Raw genomic sequence first — 21,990 nt, forward strand, 5'->3', positions numbered from 1 at the left:
TTCACGGGCCCTGTGGGAACTGACAACTCTCGTTCATCATGTTCCTTTAAATCTACTCGAGTGATCAAGCTCTCATATAAAAGGAGCGTCACGGAGCATGTGCGTCAGTCTGTCACCCGTCCCGCGCACTAAACAACCCGACTCTCAGCACTGAGGGAGCATTGTAAGTTCTGCAACGCAGTGCAGATAATCTTATATTTCTTTTGTTAAGGAACGAAACATTTGTGCGCGCTTATCTGTGTGTGTGTGTGTGTGTGTGTGTGTGTGTGTGTGTGTGTGTGGACTGATGTACAAACATGAGTTTACTTTTGTGGCTGGTATGAAATTATCATGTGTGTTTTGTCAAAAAAACGCGTTAGTGAGACAATGCAGCTCCTACAGTTATCTGTATGAAGACCAAGACATGGCACGTGACATTCCTGGGGAACCCCTGTGTTGATGACAATCACGCTGGACTTAACAAGACCTGTCTTAGTGTTCTGTGGTTTCTGAGTTAAGAAGCTGAACATCCCCCTATGGACGGGAAACTTAGCGTAGTATCGTGTGGCTTCACTTCTATTTTACTTGTTGAAAAGACCGCTTTGTGTATTTCCTATGATGTTCAGTTGCCGCTTTGCTTCCTTTATGCACCCATCTTTGGCGTCACAGTGCCGCCCGGTGTGAGGAAACATTTTGTTTTGAAAAAAATCACAACAGAAAATATACAGACAAAACAGAAAGCCACTCATACTGATTTTAGTTGTTCCTATACTCTTCCTCTCGCTTGTATCTCACAGCAGCAGAATAGAGAGGGATGGCGCGTGGTGCGGCTCTGTTGGCGACGCTGATGGTGGTGGTGGTGGTGGTGGTGGCGGTGGTGGTGGTGGTGGTGGTGGTGGTGGCGACTGCTGCTGATGTGCCATTCGTTGATACCAGGGATGGCCGCGTCTCAGGCATTGTGGAGGAATCGGTGAAGGGCCGAGACTTTTCGTCATTCTACGGCATTCCCTACGCTCGGCCACCACTGGGGAGGCTGCGATTCAAGGTAGGCCGGCAGATGGTGAAAATTTGCGGAGTAATGAAAGCACTTGACTTCATCAGAGTGAGACTGTAAAATGAGGGTGGGAAAATACTGGAAGATAGTGTGTCCTTTCTTCCAGGATCCCGAACCCTTCCCAGACTGGGAGGCCATGGGGGAAGCCTCCATTCCCGCCCCGCCGTGCATCCAGTATTTCTCCGCAACAGAGAGAGTCGGAATAAAGGAAGTGCTGGGTGAGGAGGATTGCCTGTACCTCAACGTGTTTGTGCCCAAGGTGAGGCAGAGAACCACGGAGAGACTGCTTTAATCTGTGACATGTTAACCTAAGAGCATAAGGGAAGCTGGGAGAAGAAAATAGGCCTACACGTACTAGGTGACAGTCCTTGTCTAAAACCTGTGTCCACCTGCCTTCCCGATCAGTAAATTTAACTAATCCTTTTTTAAAGCTCCCAGGTGACTCGGTACTAGTAGGCTGATTACTGCATATATTCCAGTCATCTACCACTCTATCTGAGAACCAATTTCTTCCCTTTTTTTTATTTATTAGTTTTAGTCCTATCCTGGTTACTAACACTAAGGATTTTGTTTAAATTGTCCTTGTTATACCTCTTAATCTAAGCTTTTCTAACGAATGTAAAATTTAAAACTTTAATCTTTCGTAAGGAATATTTTATATCTCCTTTTAGTCATCCATCTCTCTCTCTCTCTCTCTCTCTCTCTCTCTCTCTCTCTCTCTCTCTCTCTCTCTCTCTGTGTGTGTGTGTGTGTGTGTGTGTGTGTGTGTAATAGTACCAATCTTATCACAGATTAATGAAGACGCTAGCTTCCCGGTGATGGTTTGGCTTCACGGGGGAAGGTTCACCCATGGCAGTGCCCAGGAGTACCCTCCTCACGTCCTCCTGGACCACGACATCGTGCTGGTGGTGGTGCAGTACCGGCTGGGTGTCCTGGGTGGGTGGTGTGTGGCGAGCTGGTGACTTCTCTTACACGCGGCGCGGCCTGTATACTGCTCTTCTCACTGCTTCTCTCTCACTGTACAGGCTTCCTGTCTACCGAGGACTTGGCGATGCCTGGGAACCTGGGCCTCAAGGACCAGACCCTGGCGCTCCGGTGGGTGAAGACCAACATTCACCTCTTTGGCGGAGACAACATGCGGGTCACCATCTTCGGTGAGAGTGCCGGCAGCGCCGCCGCCCACCTCCTCATGTTCGTCCCGGAAGTTCAAGGTAGGACTCCTTTTGGACTTCACATTCGTTCTCATCACCTTTGTTTATACACACACACATACACACACACACACACACAATATATATATATATATATATATATATATATATATATATATATATATATATATATATATATATATATATATATATATATATATATATATATATATATATATATATATATATATATATATATATATATATATATATATATATAATTTCAACCTTGTATATCGATTTGTTCACATATTTGCATGTAGTGAGACAAATTGTATTGTTTTGACAGATCTTTTCTCCCGTGCTATCATGCAGTCTGGAACAGCACTGACGTCCTTGACTATCAACAATAATCCTCGCAAAGAGGCAATTGAAGTGGGCGGCAGCCTTGGGTGTCCCACAGACCAGGGCAGCAACACGCTCCTTCTGTGCCTGCAGGGGCTGGATGCAAAGGCTCTCTTTCCTCTTTACGAAAGCTCCAGAGTGAGTGGCACTCACTGTGCCAGGTGTCAGGACTACTTGCTCATTTAACTTGAACATTCAATTGTGGATATATTCAAATTACAGTTCTGAGGCCATTTAACTTGTACAGAGATGGGGCGTGCTGCCGCTCACCTTCACGCCCTGGGTGGACGGCCGTTTCCTGCCGCGTCACCCTGCCCTGCTGATAAGTGAGGGGCGCAGCACCCGGGTGGACATCATATCAGGCATTACCAGAGACGACGGGGCTCTTTTCGCCTTGCGTAATTATCACCCAACTTACGTGGTTAAAGATCATGCTTCACTAACTGAAATGTCTGAGGGAATAATTACCTTCAAAATCTATTGTTTTGAAGATTTTTATTTATTTATTTATTTTTTTTTTTTAAGCTGCATTGGCAAAGAAACAGTTACTGGAGGAGCTACAGCACAATTTTAGCATGGCCGGGCCTGCGTCCCTTCAGCTTGAGGGCAGGAGTGAGGACCCCGAGGCTGTAGCCCGCCAGCTGTACCTCCACTACTTGGGCACCACGCACGTCACCGAGGCGCACGCTGACGACTTCATGAGGGTGAGCACCAACACTGGAGCCTAAGTCTGTTTTTTGCTGCACATGCTCCGTAAACTTTGGATGTATTTGCAATGTGAAAATTACTTGTTTACATATACGACATAAGGATGAGAAGACACGGCTCTACGTGAGGGGATGTTACACCTTAACACTTGAGACAAGAGGATACCGGCAGTGTTTTCACTGTTCATTCTTAAATTCGCGCCTATGTTACATCTTAAACATACAGAACTGCCAGCTGGTGTTCTGTACGGTGAACTTTTCCGTGATCATTCTGCTGTGAAAAAGCCTTGTAACCGTAGTTGTTAGTGATTAGTGATGAATTATGAGGGAGCTTTAAAAACTAGACTCACGTATGAAGATGATAGGTGGAGATGAACAAGCATGTTGCATGCAGGGACTGTCACGGGTTGATCTGATTGATTCTTGCCGTTTCCCTTATTATCTCATGTTCGTAGTAGTAGTAGTAGTAGTAGTAGTAGTAGTAGTAGTTGGATGGTGTGAACGTTCTAATTCTTTTAGTTATCAAAATAATAATAATATATTATTTAAAAAATGATGAAGACATAATAATAGTTATTATTATTGAAAATAACAAAAATAACTCTTAGTTTTTGTTCTTACTAGCCTTATTATATATAATTTTGACAGATGTTCACTGACCACTACTTCGCCGTGCCTCATGACCGCATCTCCGCCCACCACGCAGGGAAGATTTACCGCTACGAGCTGCAGCACTACGCCCAGCTCTCCTTCGGCCAACTGATCTGCCCTTCCTGCGACAACAAGTGTAAGCAATGCCTGGCCCACAACCTGCCCGAGGCACCGCGGCGTCAACACTGACACGAGGCGGTCAGTTCAGTGACGAATGTTTAGGCAGATGTTTTAAGGACACTGGCAAAATAACTGGGGACTGGCACCTTTAGTGGGCTTTTTTCTGCCCTTTTATTGCCCTTGTTTGGAGCCACTCTTAGATAACAGATCCTGATAACTGACACAAAGAATTTTGCTTGTAACATCATATCCCCTATGTCACTTCAAGGCAATGAATAACTGTCAGAGATTTTATAGACATCAAGGGTGGTTCTCGACTTAAATACTCATAAAAACAGAAGGTGCTTGGCATAGCCACTACCACTCCTGTTGTTATCACCAGCGCTGTCGCCACCACCGCTATACGTAGCAACTATCACCAGCCTTCTTACCATCACCATTACCACTACCAATAACTCTTATCCTATACTATTAATATCCTGCATCACGACAAATTCCAGTCATTATTGCCATCACCACCATCTCATCGCTGCCATCATTTTTATTAGTAATAGCACTGCACCCCTTTTCATCATTACTTAACATTTTAATTTATTTATACATAATTTGTGGTATGAGATATAATCTTGTTGAAAAACTAAAACACATTTGTGTCCGAGTCACTGTGATGTGTGCCATGAGTCACTGTGAAGTGTGCCATGAGTCACTGTGATGTGTGCCATGAGTCACTGTGATGTGTGCCATGAGTCACTGTGATGTGTGCCATGAGTCACTGCGAAGTGTGCCATGAATCACTGTGATGTGTGCCATGAGTCACTGTGATGTGTGCCATGAGTCACTGTGATGTGTGCCATGAGTCACTGTGATGTGTGCCATGAGTCACTGTGATGTGTGCCATGAGTCACTGTGATGTGTGCCATGAGTCACTGTGATGTGTGCCATGAGTCACTGTGAAGTGTGCCATGAGTCACTGTGAAGTGTGCCATGAGTCACTGTGATGTGTGGCATGAGTCACTGTGAAGTGTGCCATGAGTCACTGTGATGTGTGCCATGAGTCACTGTGATGTGTGCCATGAGTCACTGTGATGTGTGCCATGAGTCACTGTGAAGTGTGCCATGAGTCACTGTGATGTGTGCCATGAGTCACTGTGATGTGTGCCATGAGTCACTGTGATGTGTGCCATGAGTCACTGTGATGTGTGCCATGAGTCACTGTGATGTGTGCCATGAGTCACTGTGAAGTGTGCCATGAGTCACTGTGATGTGTGCCATGAGTCACTGTGAAGTGTGCCATGAGTCACTGTGATGTGTGCCATGAGTCACTGTGATGTGTGCCATGAGTCACTGTGATGTGTGCCATGAGTCACTGTGATGTGTGCCATGAGTCACTGTGATGTGTGCCATGAGTCACTGTGATGTGTGCCATGAGTCACTGTGATGTGTGCCATGAGTCACTGTGATGTGTGCCATGAGTCACTGTGATGTGTGCCATGAGTCACTGTGATGTGTGCCATGAGTCACTGTGATGTGTGCCATGAGTCACTGTGATGTGTGCCATGAGTCACTGTGAAGTGTGCCATGAGTCACTGTGATGTGTGCCATGAGTCACTGTGATGTGTGCCATGAGTCACTGTGAAGTGTGCCATGAGTCACTGTGATGTGTGCCATGAGTCACTGTGATGTGTGCCATGAGTCACTGTGATGTGTGCCATGAGTCACTGTGAAGTGTGCCATGAGTCACTGTGATGTGTGCCATGAGTCACTGTGATGTGTGCCATGAGTCACTGTGATGTGTGCCATGAGTCACTGTGATGTGTGCCATGAGTCACTGTGATGTGTGCCATGAGTCACTGTGAAGTGTGCCATGAGTCACTGTGATGTGTGCCATGAGTCACTGTGATGTGTGCCATGAGTCACTGTGATGTGTGCCATGAGTCACTGTGATGTGTGCCATGAGTCACTGTGAAGTGTGCCATGAGTCACTGTGATGTGTGCCATGAGTCACTGTGATGTGTGCCATGAGTCACTGTGATGTGTGCCATGAGTCACTGTGAAGTGTGCCATGAGTCACTGTGATGTGTGCCATGAGTCACTGTGATGTGTGCCATGAGTCACTGTGAAGTGTGCCATGAGTCACTACGGAGCTTTAAAAGAGGAGTGGCCAAATTTGAGGCTGAGGATAATGAAAGGAAGTAGACAGTATGTTTCATGTGGGGAGTACCACATGTAGGCCTGACAACTTCTTGCAGCTTCCCTTACTTTCTTGTGTTTTTTTTTTGTTCTGACATGAGTGACTCACATCTTCCTTTTCTTATCTTTTCCGTTCGGCGTTTCCCTCGAGTGAGTGGTTGGCGCAATGTACGAGCCTGTCCTGTTGTTTCTGTCCCTTGAATCTTCCTCTGTGACTGCTATTGTTTGCAGTTCTAAAGCAATTCCACCGCTCCATCTCCTTCTCTGTCGTCCTCCCAGTTTTCTTCCCTCAAATGGTTTTCTCCAGGAATTTTTAATCGGTTTCTGATCGTCAATTCTGACAGGGGTGAGTCACGTAGACGATCTGTACTACTTGTTCCGCGGCGGCCCTCTCTTGTCGCCACGAACAGCACCCCCACAGCGCCCCAAGGACTTACAGCTGCCCGACGACCTCACCCTCAGGGACATCATCACGACTCTGTGGACCAACTTTGCTGCCACGGGGTGAGATGGAGGACGGAGGTCCTGATTTCAGAAGTCTTTATGGAGGACTCTGAGAGTTTTAGAGTGGGTAAGATGATTAAGTATTGCTTATCAGTGCACTAACTTTGCTGCCGCGGGGTGAGATGGAAGGTGGGACCCTTTTGTGGAGGAGACTGATAGTTTTAGAGGATAAGATGATAAAAGTAAGGCTTATCATTGTACCATTGCTGCATTAGAGGCTCTTCAGGAAGTGCTGATGTCAGGTAAGACTTATCAATGCTTCCATCCATTCACTGTGACACGGTGACACCAACAACAACGATAGTTTGCCTGTGTACTACATATCACTGCAAAAAATTACCTCTTTACTGTATAGATTAGACAAGTGAGTTGGTGATGGTGGGCAGTGGTGAGAAAACACAGAATTAAGCAGGGGATCTTTATTCCTACAATGTTTTGATGGTGTTGAAAAGTTAGAGAAAAAGATCTGCTTAATCCTGCTATTCCTCACCACCACACTCCAATAATTACTTTTTGTATTACTCATCATTGCAGCAATAGTTTATTTTTGTATCACTCATCATTGCAATGATAATAAATCTTTGTATTACTCACCAGTCCAACAGTGGTCTGTCTTTTATTACTCATCATTATAATTATAATTTTTCGTTATTTCTCACCAGGAACCCAACCCCTGATAGCTCTCTGGGCTTCACGTGGGAAGCCAGCACACCAGAGAACCTGCAGTACCTCTCCCTCACGCCCTCGCCCTCCATGAAGCCAGACGACTGCAAGGAGGTGAGGGATGTTGCTTACTTAATTATTTACTATGAAAGATGTATTAGGCACTGGTATATTTCTATTCGTGTACTTATAAGCGTGTAAGGCGAACGCTTAGAACATATGTTGATGAGGGGGTGAAGGGGTAACCGACCTCAGGGTTACAAAAAAAAAAAAAAAGTAGAAAAAAGGCCCACTGAAGGTGCCAGTTCCGGAAGAAGAGAGCAAGAAGGGTTATCCATAACTAGAGAAGTGTCTGGAAACCTTATGTATTAGATAATTACATGGTCCATTTTCTATTTAAATTTTGACGTGGCAGAATTATTTACATAACTACATTTTTTTTTTTTTCTTTATGAGTGTCGCTATTTGTGTTTTATAAATGTCACGCTCCGAGTATCTAGAGCGCATCCTTTGTCAAGCACTATCCATTTCACCCCCTCAGTAAGTGGTTCATGCAGGTTCTTTCTTTTCACAGACACGCAAGTTCCACAACTCTCTTCCCATCCAGGAAAATCTGATGCTTCACCCGCACCTGGTGAAGGTGCCTCAGGGCGCCACGCGCAGTTCACGTCATGAATTGTGATTTACCAACTCCTGATTAAATGCAAACAGTAACAAGCACCGCCTACCTAACAACATAACTTAGATATAACCACTTTTATATATATATATATATATATATATATATATATATATATATATATATATATATATATATATATATATATATATATATATATATATATATATATATATATATATATATATATATATATATATATATAATGAGAGAAGAGGACGAACAAGTGAGGAAGGCAATGATGGTGGAGGTTAGGGAGAGAAGGAGGGTTGGGAGATAAAAGAATAAGATGGAGAGTCGTAATAAGAAGTGATATGAACAAGCTGGGAGTGCAAGAAGATAGAAACAGATGGAGAAGGATAACTCCAGCGGCTGACCCTGCAATACACTGGGATTAAGGTCGTATGAAGAAGGATATATATATATATATATATATATATATATATATATATATATATATATATATATATATATATATATATATATATATATATATATATATATATATATATATATATATATATATATATATATATATATATATATATATATATATGATGGGCCCTAACTCAGTGCAAACAAACGAAAAAAACGTCCACTGAGGTGCCAGTCAGTAAAGAAAAAAAAAATCAAATTTAAGGATAACTGTCTTGAAACCGAACACTTTCATTATTACCACGCTTAGAGAAATGCTTAGGTGTTATGATGGAGTGATTATGAAGTGTTTTGAGGAGTTGTATGGCTTACGAGTTGTGATGTGGTGGAATTGTGAGGAACTAAGGAGATAAACACCATCTGATTACTAAGAAAGTCGAGGGTGTAAAGCGCTGCTGCGTCTGATTTACTCCTATAAAAATGGGTTGATTTGCTGTGAGGAGTCACTTCGAAACAAGCAGAGGTGGCGGCAGTGGTGGGCGCGGAAGTGAAATATAGAAACAGTTTTTGAAGAGGCTGGTGACATTTCATGAGGTACCGGCGTGCTCGGAACTAAGGGTACCCGTGGAAAAGTACCAAGCAAACCTCGCGCGAACACACCCAGGACGTGTCCTCCCGCGGCGCGCATTAAACATCAAAGCGCCCTTTGCTCAGTGGTCACCTTTACCTGGGCCGGCGCCGCCTCAGAGCTTGGCAGGGGCGGAGGGAACCCAACCCTCTTCCCTTCGCATTCCACCCTTCAAAAAAAAAAAAAAAAAAAAAAAAAAAAAAAAAAAAAAAAACAAGACTCAAAGCTGAACTGAAAACAAGACAAGGATTAAGAGGAACACTGTGTGCACTTAGAAAGTTTAAGGGCGCGGAAAAACAACAACAAAAAAAAAAAGGGAGGAAAAAGTAATGAGAAACGGCGCGTGCACTCAAGACTCAAAAGATAATGAAACACGGAAGGGCCTGAGACAAGAAACAAGAGACAAGAGCTGCGGCCAATCGGATCTACACAAGAAAAAAATAAAAATAATAAGGTGAGATCACAATGGAAAGTACAAAGATCAAAAAGCAGCGACAAAGGAAATGTCGTTAGGGATATTTTGTGGTTACATTACTGTGTGTGTGTGTGTGTGTGTGTGTGTGTGAGAGAGAGAGAGAGAGAGAGAGAGAGAGAGAGAGAGAGAGAGAGAGAGAGAGAGAGAGAGAGAGAGAGAGAGAGAGAGAGAGAGAGAGAGAGTCCACACCAAGGCTCACTTACAAAACAAAGGAAAATCACGGCCCTACGTAGATGAAAAAAAAAAAGAATAAAAGGAAAGAAAATCAAGAATATTGTAAAAAAAAAAAAAAATCGGAGGACAGCACTATACATACATACGACAAAAAAAAATAGATAAATAAAAACAGAAGTACAAATAAATTTAAAGATAAATAAAAGAAAAAAAATAAGCAAACAAAACACCCCAAAAAATAAATCGTGTGATTTACACACAAGTATGTAAGAATATAAGAACATAAGAAAATAAGCGAAGCTACAAGAAGCCGTCAGTCAGAGATGCTCTGGCCAAAGAAAAAAAAAAAGAATAAAGAGAAGAAAATAAAAAAGTTTTAAAACTTGGTGGCATCAACATCTGCAGAGTAATACGACACGTTTTTAGTGTCCAGGAAGCTGTATTTCTCGTAGCCTAACTTAAAACAACTGAGGGCGGAGCAACACATCTACTAGTGTCCACGAATCTGCCCACAATCTAGCCTAACCCATCCTAACCTGACAGCTGAGCAACACACCAGCTTATAGTCTCCACGAACCAGTGCTGCTCGCAACCTAACCTTACCTAACCTAACCCAACACGAGAGAGAAGTAACACATCTACATCTAGTCTCCACTAACCTGTACTGCTCGCATCCTGACCTAACCTCCACGAACCACTGCTCGCAACCTCCTTCTAACAGTATAACCTCAAACAAAACCATGCAAGTAATAGAGAGGTACATTCCCCACTCCGAGCTGGCGGTTAATTTACGTGGAAAAGGTTGCAGCCTCCGCCATCCTTTATCCTGAAGGAAGCACCGCAGGATTCTTCCCTTCCTGCGAGGTGGTCATGTGGTCATGGCCGCCTCCCTGGGCTGCAACATTTTTATTGGCTTTTCCTATTTGTCTTTTTTTTTTTTTCTCGTTAACTTTGGAACTAATTAACTTCTGAGGGTTTTTTCCTCCAGCAATGACCTTTCTCTCGTCAAGGATAAAGTCATCCATTATATGAAGTTTTCATCGACAAAAACATTGATACTTTTTTCTTTCCTAGAGTGTATGTAGTCTTTCTTCTCTTAGAAGGACGCAACTTCGATCCGAATACGTAATTATGTCAGGAATTAAGCTTTTCCTAATAAAACTTTCATGTACGGACAAACCTTTCTTAATAAAGCTTTCATATACAGAGAACATCGCTCACATTCCTGCACAAAGCTCTCTACTTTATTTGTTTATTTTTTTTAGATGAAGCTGCCTGGGAGTGATATACTTGCCTGTAAAAGAGGCTGGCTAGAGACCGCAAGAGCAAAAGAAAAAAATATATACTGCTCCTTTCAACATGCAACTTACTACTAATCAGGTAAGAATGCTTAGCACATACTCCATTTCCCGCTGGAGGGAGAGACCCGCCAGGTGTCTGCAATACCCACATATATTCAGAACGAAGCTTTCAGCAGCACACGAAGATATCTCTCTCCACGCTGCATCACTGCAGCAATATGTGTTGGGTATAGGTATTTCTCCTTCTGCACGATAAATAGAAATTTGCAGGCATCGTATAAGGAGAAATCGTGACGTGAAAACATCATGTAAATTCACTTAAACTTAATATATTTTAAGTCCCTGCTCAAGACTACTGACTCCATTATCAAATTTTTTTTTTTTTAACCAGAAAATGCAAGACTATTTGAACGTCAACTTAAAAAAAAAGAAAAGATTAACCAATTGATTGAGTGACTGGCAGACTGTTTGCTTGTTTTCTTAATTGATTTATAGATAAAATTGACTGACATTGATTGGAACGTCAGCTGAAAAAATAAATGACCGATTGATTGAGTAACTGACTGACTGACACCAAGATGACAAGGTCATATTGCTCGGCAGGTGAAAATATTAAGCTAAAAACACCATCAAAATACAAGAACAAGTTAATGCTAAAACATATGTACTGTAACTGACTGACACTTGACATCGATGATCCAGAGTGGGAGACGGTACACAGCGACACTGCACGGCACCAGCAGTTCACCAGGACACAGTTTGGGGAAAGAGATCGAGGGCAAGACAAAGAGAGAGGTGGAGGGATGGAATTGCGGTAGAACTACAAAGGATAGGAGTCACTGAGGAAGATGCAGAGGACAGAAACAACTGGAGGAGACTGGTACATGGCGCCAACCCACGACACTAGGGAAACTGCCAAAAACGACGCAGTGAGTGGGGCGTTGAACCTGGAATAGAGGCGAGAGGCGAGTGGTGGGAGGAGATGACGTCCCTTGGTGGGCGGAGCAAGAACCCTCATCACCTGCTCCCCACTGATTGGATGGCAGCTTCAAATACGTAACAAGATAATTCTATTTTCACTGCAGACGCCCTGAACTCCTCCTAAACCCTTATTTGCACAAGGATTTAGAGACCTCGTTAAGCTGGAAACAAGAGGCCATATTCTCTAGAATTTCCGAGAGGACACAGCCGCTTCAGGGATCAGTCCACCAGCATCTGTGCACTCCGCGGGTGTGTGCTGTGTGGTTGTATGGCTGTGTGGATGTGTGTTGTGTGGCTTTGTGCTGTGCTGTGTGTGTGTGTGTGTGTGTGTGTGTGTGGTTGAGCGGCTGTGTGCTGTGTGGCTCTGCCTTTGTGGCTGTGCTGTTTGGCTGTGCTGAACGGCGGCTCCTGTTGCTGCTGCTGCCGCTGCTGTTACTACTCGTGTTGCAAAGTTTAAAATGAAAACTATTACTGAGAATCCAGAAACACAAGCGTGTAGCCAGTACAGCAGCTATCCGTGTGTGTGTGTGTGTGTGTGTGTGTGTGTGTGTGTGTGTGTGTGTGTGTGTGTGTGTGTGTGTGTGTTTCCAGAACTGTGCATTCAGATCACGTGATCTGTGACAGTTAGAAAAAAAATACTATCTCGGCGGGAAGCACTCAGAGATTATAAATTCCGATGCCCATAAACTCTAATTATCATGACAAATCTTTCAGAGATGCTCAAACAGGTCTACATATATACGAGGTGTGTCATTAAAGTTCCAGGACTGGTGCCACACAAGTTTTATTTCACATCCAGGCTACAAACTATAGGTTATCTCCTTCGAAGTAATCCCCCTGGCACCGCATGCACTTGTCCATCCTTCTCTGCCAGGCTTGCATGCACTGCTGGAAGGATTCTTGCGGGATGCTCCTCAGCTCCGTCGTCACGGCCTTTTTGATGTCGTCCGCATCATCAAAACGGGTCCCCTTCATGACCTCCTTGAGCTTGGGGAAGAGGAAGAAGTCGCACGGAGCGAGGTCAGGTGAGTAGGGCGGTTGCTCCAGCACGGCGATGTTCTTCTTGGCCAAGAACTCTCTGATGCTCAGGGCATTGTGAGCAGGCGCATTGTCGTGGTGAAGCAGCCACGAGTTGCCCTGCCACAACTCCCGCCTCTTCTCGCGCACTGCACGAAGCAGACGCCGCAGTACTTCTTTGTACACATGTTGGTTGACTGTCTGGCCCTGTGGCAAGAACTCGCAGTGGACGATGCCCCTCACATCGAAGAAAGCGATCAACATGACCTTGAAGCTGGACCTGGACTGCCTTGCTTTCTTCGGCCGTGGCGACGCCGGACTCTTCCATTGAAGGCTCTGGCGTTTGGTCTCCGGGTCGTACTCAAATACCCAGGACTCATCGCCGGTGATGACTCTCCTGAGCAAGTCTGGTTCAGTTTCCAGACGCTCGAGGATGTCCTGACACACCTGCATGCGTCGTCCCTTCTGGTCATCGTTCAGGAGTCTCGGCACCATCTTCGCACAGACTTTCCGCATGCCCAGATCTTCAGTGATAATCTTCCACACGCTGTTGTGGTTCATGCCAAGCTCATCTGCGATCTTTCGAACAGTCAACCGACGATCGTCACGCACCATCTGCTTGACACGCTCAACATTGGCCTCATTCCTGCTCGTTGAGGGTCTTCCACTCCTGGGGTCATCTTCCACGTCCTCCCGGCCCTCTTTGAACCTCTTGCACCACTCAAAAACACGTGAGCGTGACATTGTCTCATCCCCGTACACTTTTTGCAGCATACCCAGTGCTTCTGACGGCGTTTTCCCCAACTGCACCAAAAACTTCAAGTTTGTTCGCTGTTCAGCGCTCATTGTTAAACGACCTGCAACAGAGGACATGATTTTAAAAGCACGTAAGAAAAAGATTAGTGACTGTAGAGGGTTGGGAGCGCAGTTGTATACTCCAGAAGGATTACTTTGAAGGGGAAATATGGTGGTTTGTGGCTTGGGTTTGAAATTCATCTTTTAGGACACCAGTCCTGGAACTTTAATGACACACCTCGTATATATATATATATATATATATATATATATATATATATATATATATATATATATATATATATATATATATATATATATATATATATATATATATATATATATATATATATATATATATATATATATAGAGAGAGAGAGAGAGAGAGAGAGAGAGAGAGAGAGAGAGAGAGAGAGAGAGAGAGAGAGAGAGAGAGAGAGAGAGAGAGAGAGAGAGAGAGAGAGAGAGAGAGAGAGAGAGAGAGAGAGAGAGAGAGAGAGAGAGAGAGAGAGAGAGAGAGACTCGAACCAGCACTGTTTATTATCGCGGCTTTAATCTGCTACGGAAGGGAACGAATTATTGTGGTGATGAATGTAATTAGTGTGTCGGAAGCAGAGACAAAACGAAAAGGCAACATCGAGCGCTGGGTCTCTGGTCTCACTGGCGACTAAGGACACTCACGATCGTCTTCCGCGAGAAAAGAGTCAACTTGGCCTCGTACTCAGAAAGTCTTCGCTCACTTACCATGACTAAAAGGCCACAGAGATGCTTAGCCGGCTTCTCAAGACTGTTTCTCCTGTTATTAATGTAGGTACCATGTCAATCTGTCACTAAAAGCGTAAAAATAGCCTTAAAAACCCTTGTAGCTTCAACTAGAGCCTCTTGTAAGTAGTGGAAGTGCTTTGAAATAAGTTCTCTTGGTCACTCAGAAGGCAGCGTGACACTATAATGACAACAACCATGCAGAAGATAGAAAGGACATTATAGTGGAAATTACCAGTTTCAAAATAAATATATAAAGAGAACTATACATAAATTCTAGTTAATAGGGGGAAAGAGAAGGAAAGATAAGGGTGTGTTTTGAAGGGCAATGCATGTAGTGACATTCTGGCACCATTTGATTACATTGACTGTAGATCGACACAGACTGAGAATTTCACCTGCAAAATTAGATCAGATTGGCCACAAATTCACAGCTTGATTGACGCAAACATTGGGTGGGGTGTTTGTCACCTCCACGATTACATTAAATCAGACTGACAACTTGATCACTAATCATTAGATTAGACTGACTGCAGACTGATAAGCATTTCTGATCAAAATATATAAAGCTTACCTTGTATCATTATGAAAACTAAACAAAACACACAAATACAAAAGAGCGTGACAGATTAACCTTTACTTAGTACATTCTCTTTATCAAGACAACACAAAATGAAGACTAATGAATTCTAGTATGACGAAAACACAATACACTATCAATTCATTAAGTTAAGAGAGTTAGTCAGGTAAATATGAGAGAGAGAGAGAGAGAGAGAGAGAGAGAGAGAGAGAGAGAGAGAGAGAGAGAGAGAGAGAGAGAGAGAGAGAGAGAGAAAGATAGGTGATGTGCGGGAGTGAGAGGTGATATGTGAGGCAGACCACTGAGCAAGGGAAGGAAGGAAGGAAGGAGGGAAGTAAGGGAAGTGAAGGTCGCGTTATTGACGGCTCGTGCATAGCTGGGTCTCGTCTCACTTTATAATGGACGGGAATAATTTCTAACGTGAGATTGAAGCCCACCTTGAACTGAGTTATAATACAGAGGCGACGCGGCCATACACCTCAGAGACTTAAACTGCGCGCCCAGCCTCGGCACGTCTTACTAGAAGAGGATTGAGCTCTTTGTGTGTGTGTGTGTGTGTGTGTGTGTGTGTGTGTGTGTGTGTGTGTGACTTATCGTCGGGGATATTAAGATAAAGATAAGATCAATGTTAAGAAAGATTGTGTTGCTAGGAGTGTTGTAGTGTTTTGTCAGGCGAAGGTTTGTTGCTGGAAAGTTGCCAAAATTGTCCGTAATTAATGTATGGATGGGCTTGTTAAGAAAAAAAAATGTAAATTTGTTGTATTGCAAAGAATAAATGAATGTTAAGAGAGTGTGTTGTAAGGAGTGTCGGAAAGTTTTGTTGGAGGGTTGCCAAAATTGTAAGCTGTGCATGGATTTGTTGAGAGAAAGTGTTATATTTAGAATGTTGCAGAAGTGAGATCAATGTTAAGAATGTGTGTTGCAGGCAATGTTGTGTGTTTTCAGGAAGGAGACTAGTGCTGAAATACTCCCAAAATTGTAAGTTATATATGAATTTGTTAAAAGTGTATTTTTTAGTGTTGCAAAAGTAAGATCGATATTACGATCGTGTGTTGCAGACAGTGTTGGAGTGTGTTCCATGAAAAGGCATAGTGTTGCAATGCCATGTAATTCCTTAAGTGTAAAAAGCCATAAAGTTGCAGTGTTACAGTAAAGCCATTGTTAAAATTGTGAGTTTGTGTTGCAGGCCAGATCCTGTTGGAGTGTGTGGTTTTGCAGTGTTGCCAGGACTGGGATTAATGAGCAAGTGTTGTCTTGAGGTGGAGGGCAATACTGTGCCAAACTGGCGTAATTTGTGTTTATTAAAGGTGGAATACTGTGTGACCCGACGGCGCTCAATCCATTAATGTGGTGACAGGTAAAACAATATAGATGAGCAGAGAACAAATGTGACTGACAGACAATTAATGTACTGACTTACTGCCACTAAATGTAATGGACAGTATACATGAAACAACGAGTAATATTTACTGAAAAATAAACGGAAGGTAATCAAGGTACGCTAATTAATATGACGACTTTTTAACAGTAAACGTGACAGACAAACAGATAAACCTAGGACAGTAATGTTTGCACAGAAAAATACACGGAAAATAAGCAAGACACGTTAAGTAACATGAAGTCTTTCTAACTGTAAATGTGATGGACAGATAAATACACTCGGGAATATTTCATCAGATTAATGTAAGTGAAAAATCAAAGTGAAGTGTAATAAACATAAAGTAAATATGTTGACTTGTAGAAGATGTATAAGAGAAAGACGATATCTATTAAGTAAGAGGCAAGGAGTAAAACAACGGTGAAATAATGTGTGATCGCAAAGTGCTACTGGGAGAGTGTAAGAGTGTTATCCTAAGGAGCTGAGTGTGTGTGGCGTGATTTGCACAGGACAAGTTTTGTTACTCTGGGATTTCAGGAAAGGAAGATAAAAACAATGTGTTACTTTTACAATCTGGTAGCGTCTTCTTACGAGAGCGAAAAGAAAAGTTGCTTATAGAAGGAAATTATATATATATATATATATATATATATATATATATATATATATATATATATATATATATATATATATATATATATATATATATATATATATATATATATATATATATATATATATATATATATATTACATTAAAACATGTTTGGGAAACATAGTTTAAGAATGGAAGAAAAAAGTGTTATGTAGAAAGGCATTACCTCAGAAAAAAAAAAAGTTGTGATGAAAAAATTACCTCACTCGCGAAAAAGAAGCAAAAAAATTAGGAAAACTCCAGAAAAAAAAGGAAATTTTACACCACATTAGACAAAAAATGAAAAAAAAAATAATAGAGATAATTTAAGGTAACAAAAATAAAACTTTATAGTGAAGTGAAAACATGATGCTTACAAAAAAAAAAAAAAAGAAAATAAGAAGAGGGAGCAAAAAGCAATGTAGCTGGAAATTTAAGTCTTTCTTAAGAACAAAAAAAATCATTGCTAAGAAAAGTAATAAAGGAAAAGAGAGGAAGACATGACAAGAAAAAAAAAAAAAACACCTTGGCGCTGGATGATGAGTGTTTCTTAGTGCGGAGGCCAGTGTTGGTGTGGGAGGGGAACGGAGGGTGTGTTGCGTGTTGCATGGCTGGGGAGGAAGTGAAGACGTGAGAAGGTGACTTGGCGTGACTTACAAAGGGTAATAACAATACAACACCTGTGGCACGTGTCGGATACATGTTTCCGCCTCCACTGTTATCTAGAAACGGAGGTGTGTGTGTGTGTGTGTGTGTGTGTGTGTGTGTGTGTGTGTGTGTGTGTGTGTGTGTGTGTGTGTGTGTGTGCGTGTGTGCGTGTGTGTGTGTGTGTGTGTGTGTATTTTTATACACTTTATGTAATCTTAGGCTTACGGACAAAAAAATACTGAGGAAAAAATATTTACGTATGTGTATTTCCCGATAGGCTCGTCTCTTAAGAAACTTGTATTTCGAAAAGCCTCGGCCCGACGGTGAGCTTTGTTTTAGAGGCGGCCAGACGACTGGTGGCGAGGACTCAGGTCGCCCGCAGGTGTGTGGCGCACGCAGGTGTGTGCCGCCCGCAGGTGTGCGCCGCCCGCCGCCACCTCATGTAAATAAAGTCTCCTTTTGTCGCGTGTTTCCATTACGCCTTCTTCAGAACCAAGACGTCCATGCAGCTTTAATGACTCCTTGGTAAGAAGTACGACATTCTTTACTTCACTTGTCGCGTGTTTCCTTCACGCCTCACCTGGACCAAGATATGTTCGCAGCCTTACTAACTCCTCGGTAATGACAGTATGAAATTTTTTACTTCATATGTCGCGTCTTTCCTTCACCAGAACTAAGACGTGCACGCAACTTACTAACTCTTCGCTGATGACAGAAGCCCCGGCAGGACCAAGATAACACGCAATCTTACTAACTACAAATTAACTGCATAACTTTCTTTTTCTCCGTAATGGCAACTAGACAAATGTATGGATGGTGATGAGAGGTGGAAATAAGTGTGTTTTGAACAGAGACCGTCACGTCTAGGCATGATGGCTTCTTACAGCTTCCCATATTTTATTATCTTATTTACTGCAGTGAATCATGTAGACAAAAAGAGTACATGAGGGGTGAAGTTTGAGGTATACATAGATCAACCCGTCAACCTTTACACAGGTGAATAAAGAGACAGGTAGAATACATGGCAAATAATAAAGTTGAGTCATTGGTCGATACAACAACCTTTACACAGGTGAATAAAGAGACAGGTAGAATACATGACAAACAATAAACGACACAACAACCTTTACACAGGTGCATCAAGAGGCAGGCAGAGTACATGACAAGTGGTGAAGCTTGAGGCGCAATCACCACGTCCACCTTTACACACGCAGATAGACACACACACTCCATGATGTGAGATGAGGCTTGAGATACAGATCGACGTGTCTACTATACACACGATAACTCTTCCCAATGACACTGTCTTGCTACAAAGAGAAATATTACGTCCCTCACTTCCCATCGGCGTTTTGTGACATTTTGCCGTCTACACATCACTTGATTCTGCCTTTTAGTTTGATTTCCATGTGATAAAAAATGTATTGTCAGTAAGAGGCACCGGAGAGGCTTACCTGGCATGCCGCTCTCCTCCTGTCTAAACACGATGATGGGGCGCACTGTGGCCGCCCCGCCCCCACGCCCTCTGAAATGATAGAAAAGAGTGAGTATTAGCAATATTAGGAATGTTTATAATCCCTGCAGAGTGAGTGTTACTAGTATTAGGAATGTTTACAATCCCTGCAGAGTGAGTGTTACTAGTATTAGGAATGTTTACAATCCCTGCAGAGTGAGTGTTACTAGTATTAGGAATGTTTACAATCCCTGCAGAGTGAGTGTTACTAGTATTAGGAATGTTTACAATCCCTGCAGAGTGAGTGTTACTAGTATTAGGAATGTTTACAATCCCTTGCAGGAACATAACAAGCAATTACGACGAAAATCTCGCAAAAAAAAAAAAAAAAAAAAAAAGATCGTTATTCTGATGATGATGATGATAAAAATATTAACTATGAATATTACTACTACTACTACTAATACTACTACTTTTATTACTACTAAAACATTGTAACGAATACTACTACTACTACTACTACTACTACTACTACTACTACTACTACTTTTATTACTACTAAAACATTGTAACGAATACTACTACTACTACTACTACTACTACTATTACTATTACTACTACTACTACTACTACTGCTACTGCTGCTGCTACTACTACTACTACTACTACTGCTGCTGGTTCTACTACTACTACTACTACTACTACTACTACTACTACTACTTCAGTAGTTGGGAAATTGCCATGGGGGTCGCCCCCCTAAAAAGGCTTGCCACTGAGGTCCCCATTGCATGGGGACCTCAGTGGCAAGCCTTTTTAGGGGGGGCTCGACCCCCATGGCAATTACCCGGAGTGGCAATCCATTTCAGGATGGAGACCGTGGCTGTAAATAGGGTGTTGGGGGATGGGAGAGGGGGGGAGGGGGGGGGAGGGGGGGATGGGGATCCCACCCCCATCCCCAGGAGCGACTCTGATGGCATGCCATATTGTGAGTGGGGACCTTATCAAGTTGCAATGGGGAAACCTGACAGCAATTTTCCGTAGACTTCAGTGGCAGTCCATGTCAGGATGGAGGTCCAGGCTGTAGATTAGTGGGGGTTGGGAAGGGGGTGATTCATGATGGTGACATCAGGGGGTGGGTGAGGGGGGGAGGGCGGGGGGGGGGACGGTGACGGCGACACTGACGGAGAAGAGGTGAGGGGGCGTGCGTCCTTATGCTTCGGCGACGATGGAATGACTAATGAATCAATGATGGTGGGCGGAAAATAATTGAGTGAAAAGGGGGTGGAGGGGGGAGGGGAGGTGGGGGGCGGGGGGAGACTGGCGGCCAGACGTGGCTGCCGCCCGCCACACACGCGTGGTTAGGGGACTCTGACGGCGCTTGCCATAGAAGTCGCCATTTCCCTTTCATTCACGGAATCCTGGAGGGTGGGATGACTGAGTGTTGCCATCACGCGTTCCCTCCGACATCTCAATACATCCCCTATGGTCAAGGTCGTCGCGACTGCCGCATGAGATCCCGTTACCTGTCCATCCTTTTTACCTGGAGAAAGCGTCTGTGACGGCCAGGGCGGAGCGGCGGCCTCTTCCACTTTCACCGACCACCAGCGGCATGGCTGACGTAATACTTATGTCGGATGGCGGTCTTATTACTATCATTATTATTATTATTATTATTATTATTATTATTATTATTATTATTATTATTACTATTATTATTATTATTATAGCCGAAACGTACTCCCTCCGATATCTCAGTACATTCCCCCTATGGTCAAGGTCGTCGCGACTATCCACGCCGTACCGCCATAATCTCCAGTCTTTCGACGTATATATGTCATGAAAAGGTAAAGTTTAAAGTCAGTCTGTTAGTTGACAGGGTTTAAAAAACATGTCATTGAGAGATAGTGACGATATATACGTATACCTATCTTCTCTTGCAGGTGGTAGGTCATTTCCCAACAACACAACAACAGAATTTGAAAACAGAATCTTACCCATTCATTTAGACACCGGCAGGGATTATGAAGTCGGCCTGTGTAATATTTTATTCCCTAAATATTTCTACTCCATTGCGGAAGGGGATCCAAATTCCAGTATATCGTTCTATGGTCGGGTTAAGCAATCAGACTTTGATATGTATGAATATAATATGTATACCTATCTACCGGAAAGGAATATCATCTCCAATTTTACCGATAAGAACATACCGGCCATAACTAAGGCAATTAATGGACAGATAGTGAGAGAACTTCAAGCAATCTTGAATGACTCCTTTAAGATCTATTTCCCTTACTCGGATATCATTTATTATGACCGCGACTTGGAGCGGGTCGTTGTGAATAACGCGATTGTCCCTCCTAATGACGATCGTATTTACAGTGATATAAGTATAAAATTTGCATCGCATATAGCTCACATTCTGGGCTTCAATCCAAATTTTCGCTACACCGTCTACTTTCAAAGATCTGGCGACGGCATTTCATCTTCCGACGCCAGCGAAGCTTCCTCCTCATCACCCATAAAATTATTCGCTCAATACGTACCGCGAGCTGATGCAGGGACGGATTATATGTACGTTTATACCGACATCATTTCCCTCTCGCGATTTGGCAACCAACTAGTTAATATATTAGACGTCATACCACTCCCCGGCGACAACACCAGTAAAGGTGCGAATTCAATTAC

At 43.0% G+C, this 21,990-nt stretch overlaps 1 protein-coding gene across 4 annotated transcripts; it reads left to right on the forward strand.

The window, feature by feature from the left end:
• Positions 1 to 309: 309 nt before the first annotated feature.
• Positions 310 to 8,174, forward strand: LOC135096917 (putative inactive carboxylesterase 4). Of its 4 annotated transcripts, XM_063998694.1 has the most exons (11): positions 445 to 1,024; positions 1,140 to 1,292; positions 1,825 to 1,969; positions 2,059 to 2,244; positions 2,534 to 2,727; positions 2,837 to 2,987; positions 3,115 to 3,293; positions 3,945 to 4,083; positions 6,602 to 6,761; positions 7,424 to 7,538; positions 7,999 to 8,174. In XM_063998694.1, the coding sequence occupies exons 1-11, from the start codon at positions 794 to 796 to the stop codon at positions 8,104 to 8,106; spliced, it is 1,761 nt and encodes a 586-aa protein (XP_063854764.1). In that variant the 5' UTR covers positions 445 to 793; the 3' UTR covers positions 8,107 to 8,174. The 4 variants fall into 4 exon arrangements, 3 of the variants coding, with proteins under 3 accessions (XP_063854766.1, XP_063854765.1, XP_063854764.1); XR_010265166.1 differs by lacking the exon at positions 7,999 to 8,174 and having other exon boundaries at positions 331 to 1,024; positions 6,602 to 6,828; XM_063998696.1 differs by lacking the exons at positions 6,602 to 6,761; positions 7,999 to 8,174 and having other exon boundaries at positions 310 to 1,024; positions 3,945 to 4,145; positions 7,424 to 7,510.
• Positions 8,175 to 21,990: the final 13,816 nt, after the last annotated feature.

This window comes from Scylla paramamosain, unplaced genomic scaffold (assembly GCF_035594125.1).
Source record: "Scylla paramamosain isolate STU-SP2022 unplaced genomic scaffold, ASM3559412v1 Contig9, whole genome shotgun sequence".
Classification (NCBI taxonomy): Eukaryota; Metazoa; Arthropoda; class Malacostraca; order Decapoda; family Portunidae; genus Scylla; species Scylla paramamosain.

Bases quoted from the DNA above. Each gene is read 5' to 3' on its own strand.
- LOC135096917 (XM_063998694.1), top strand. From the start codon at position 794: ATGGCGCGTGGTGCGGCTCTGTTGGCGACGCTGATGGTGGTGGTGGTG. The intron at 2,728-2,836 runs GTGAGTGGCACT...TAACTTGTACAG, and splicing joins CTCTTTACGAAAGCTCCAGA to AGATGGGGCGTGCTGCCGCT. The intron at 4,084-6,601 runs GTAAGCAATGCC...CAATTCTGACAG, and splicing joins CCCTTCCTGCGACAACAAGT to GGGTGAGTCACGTAGACGAT.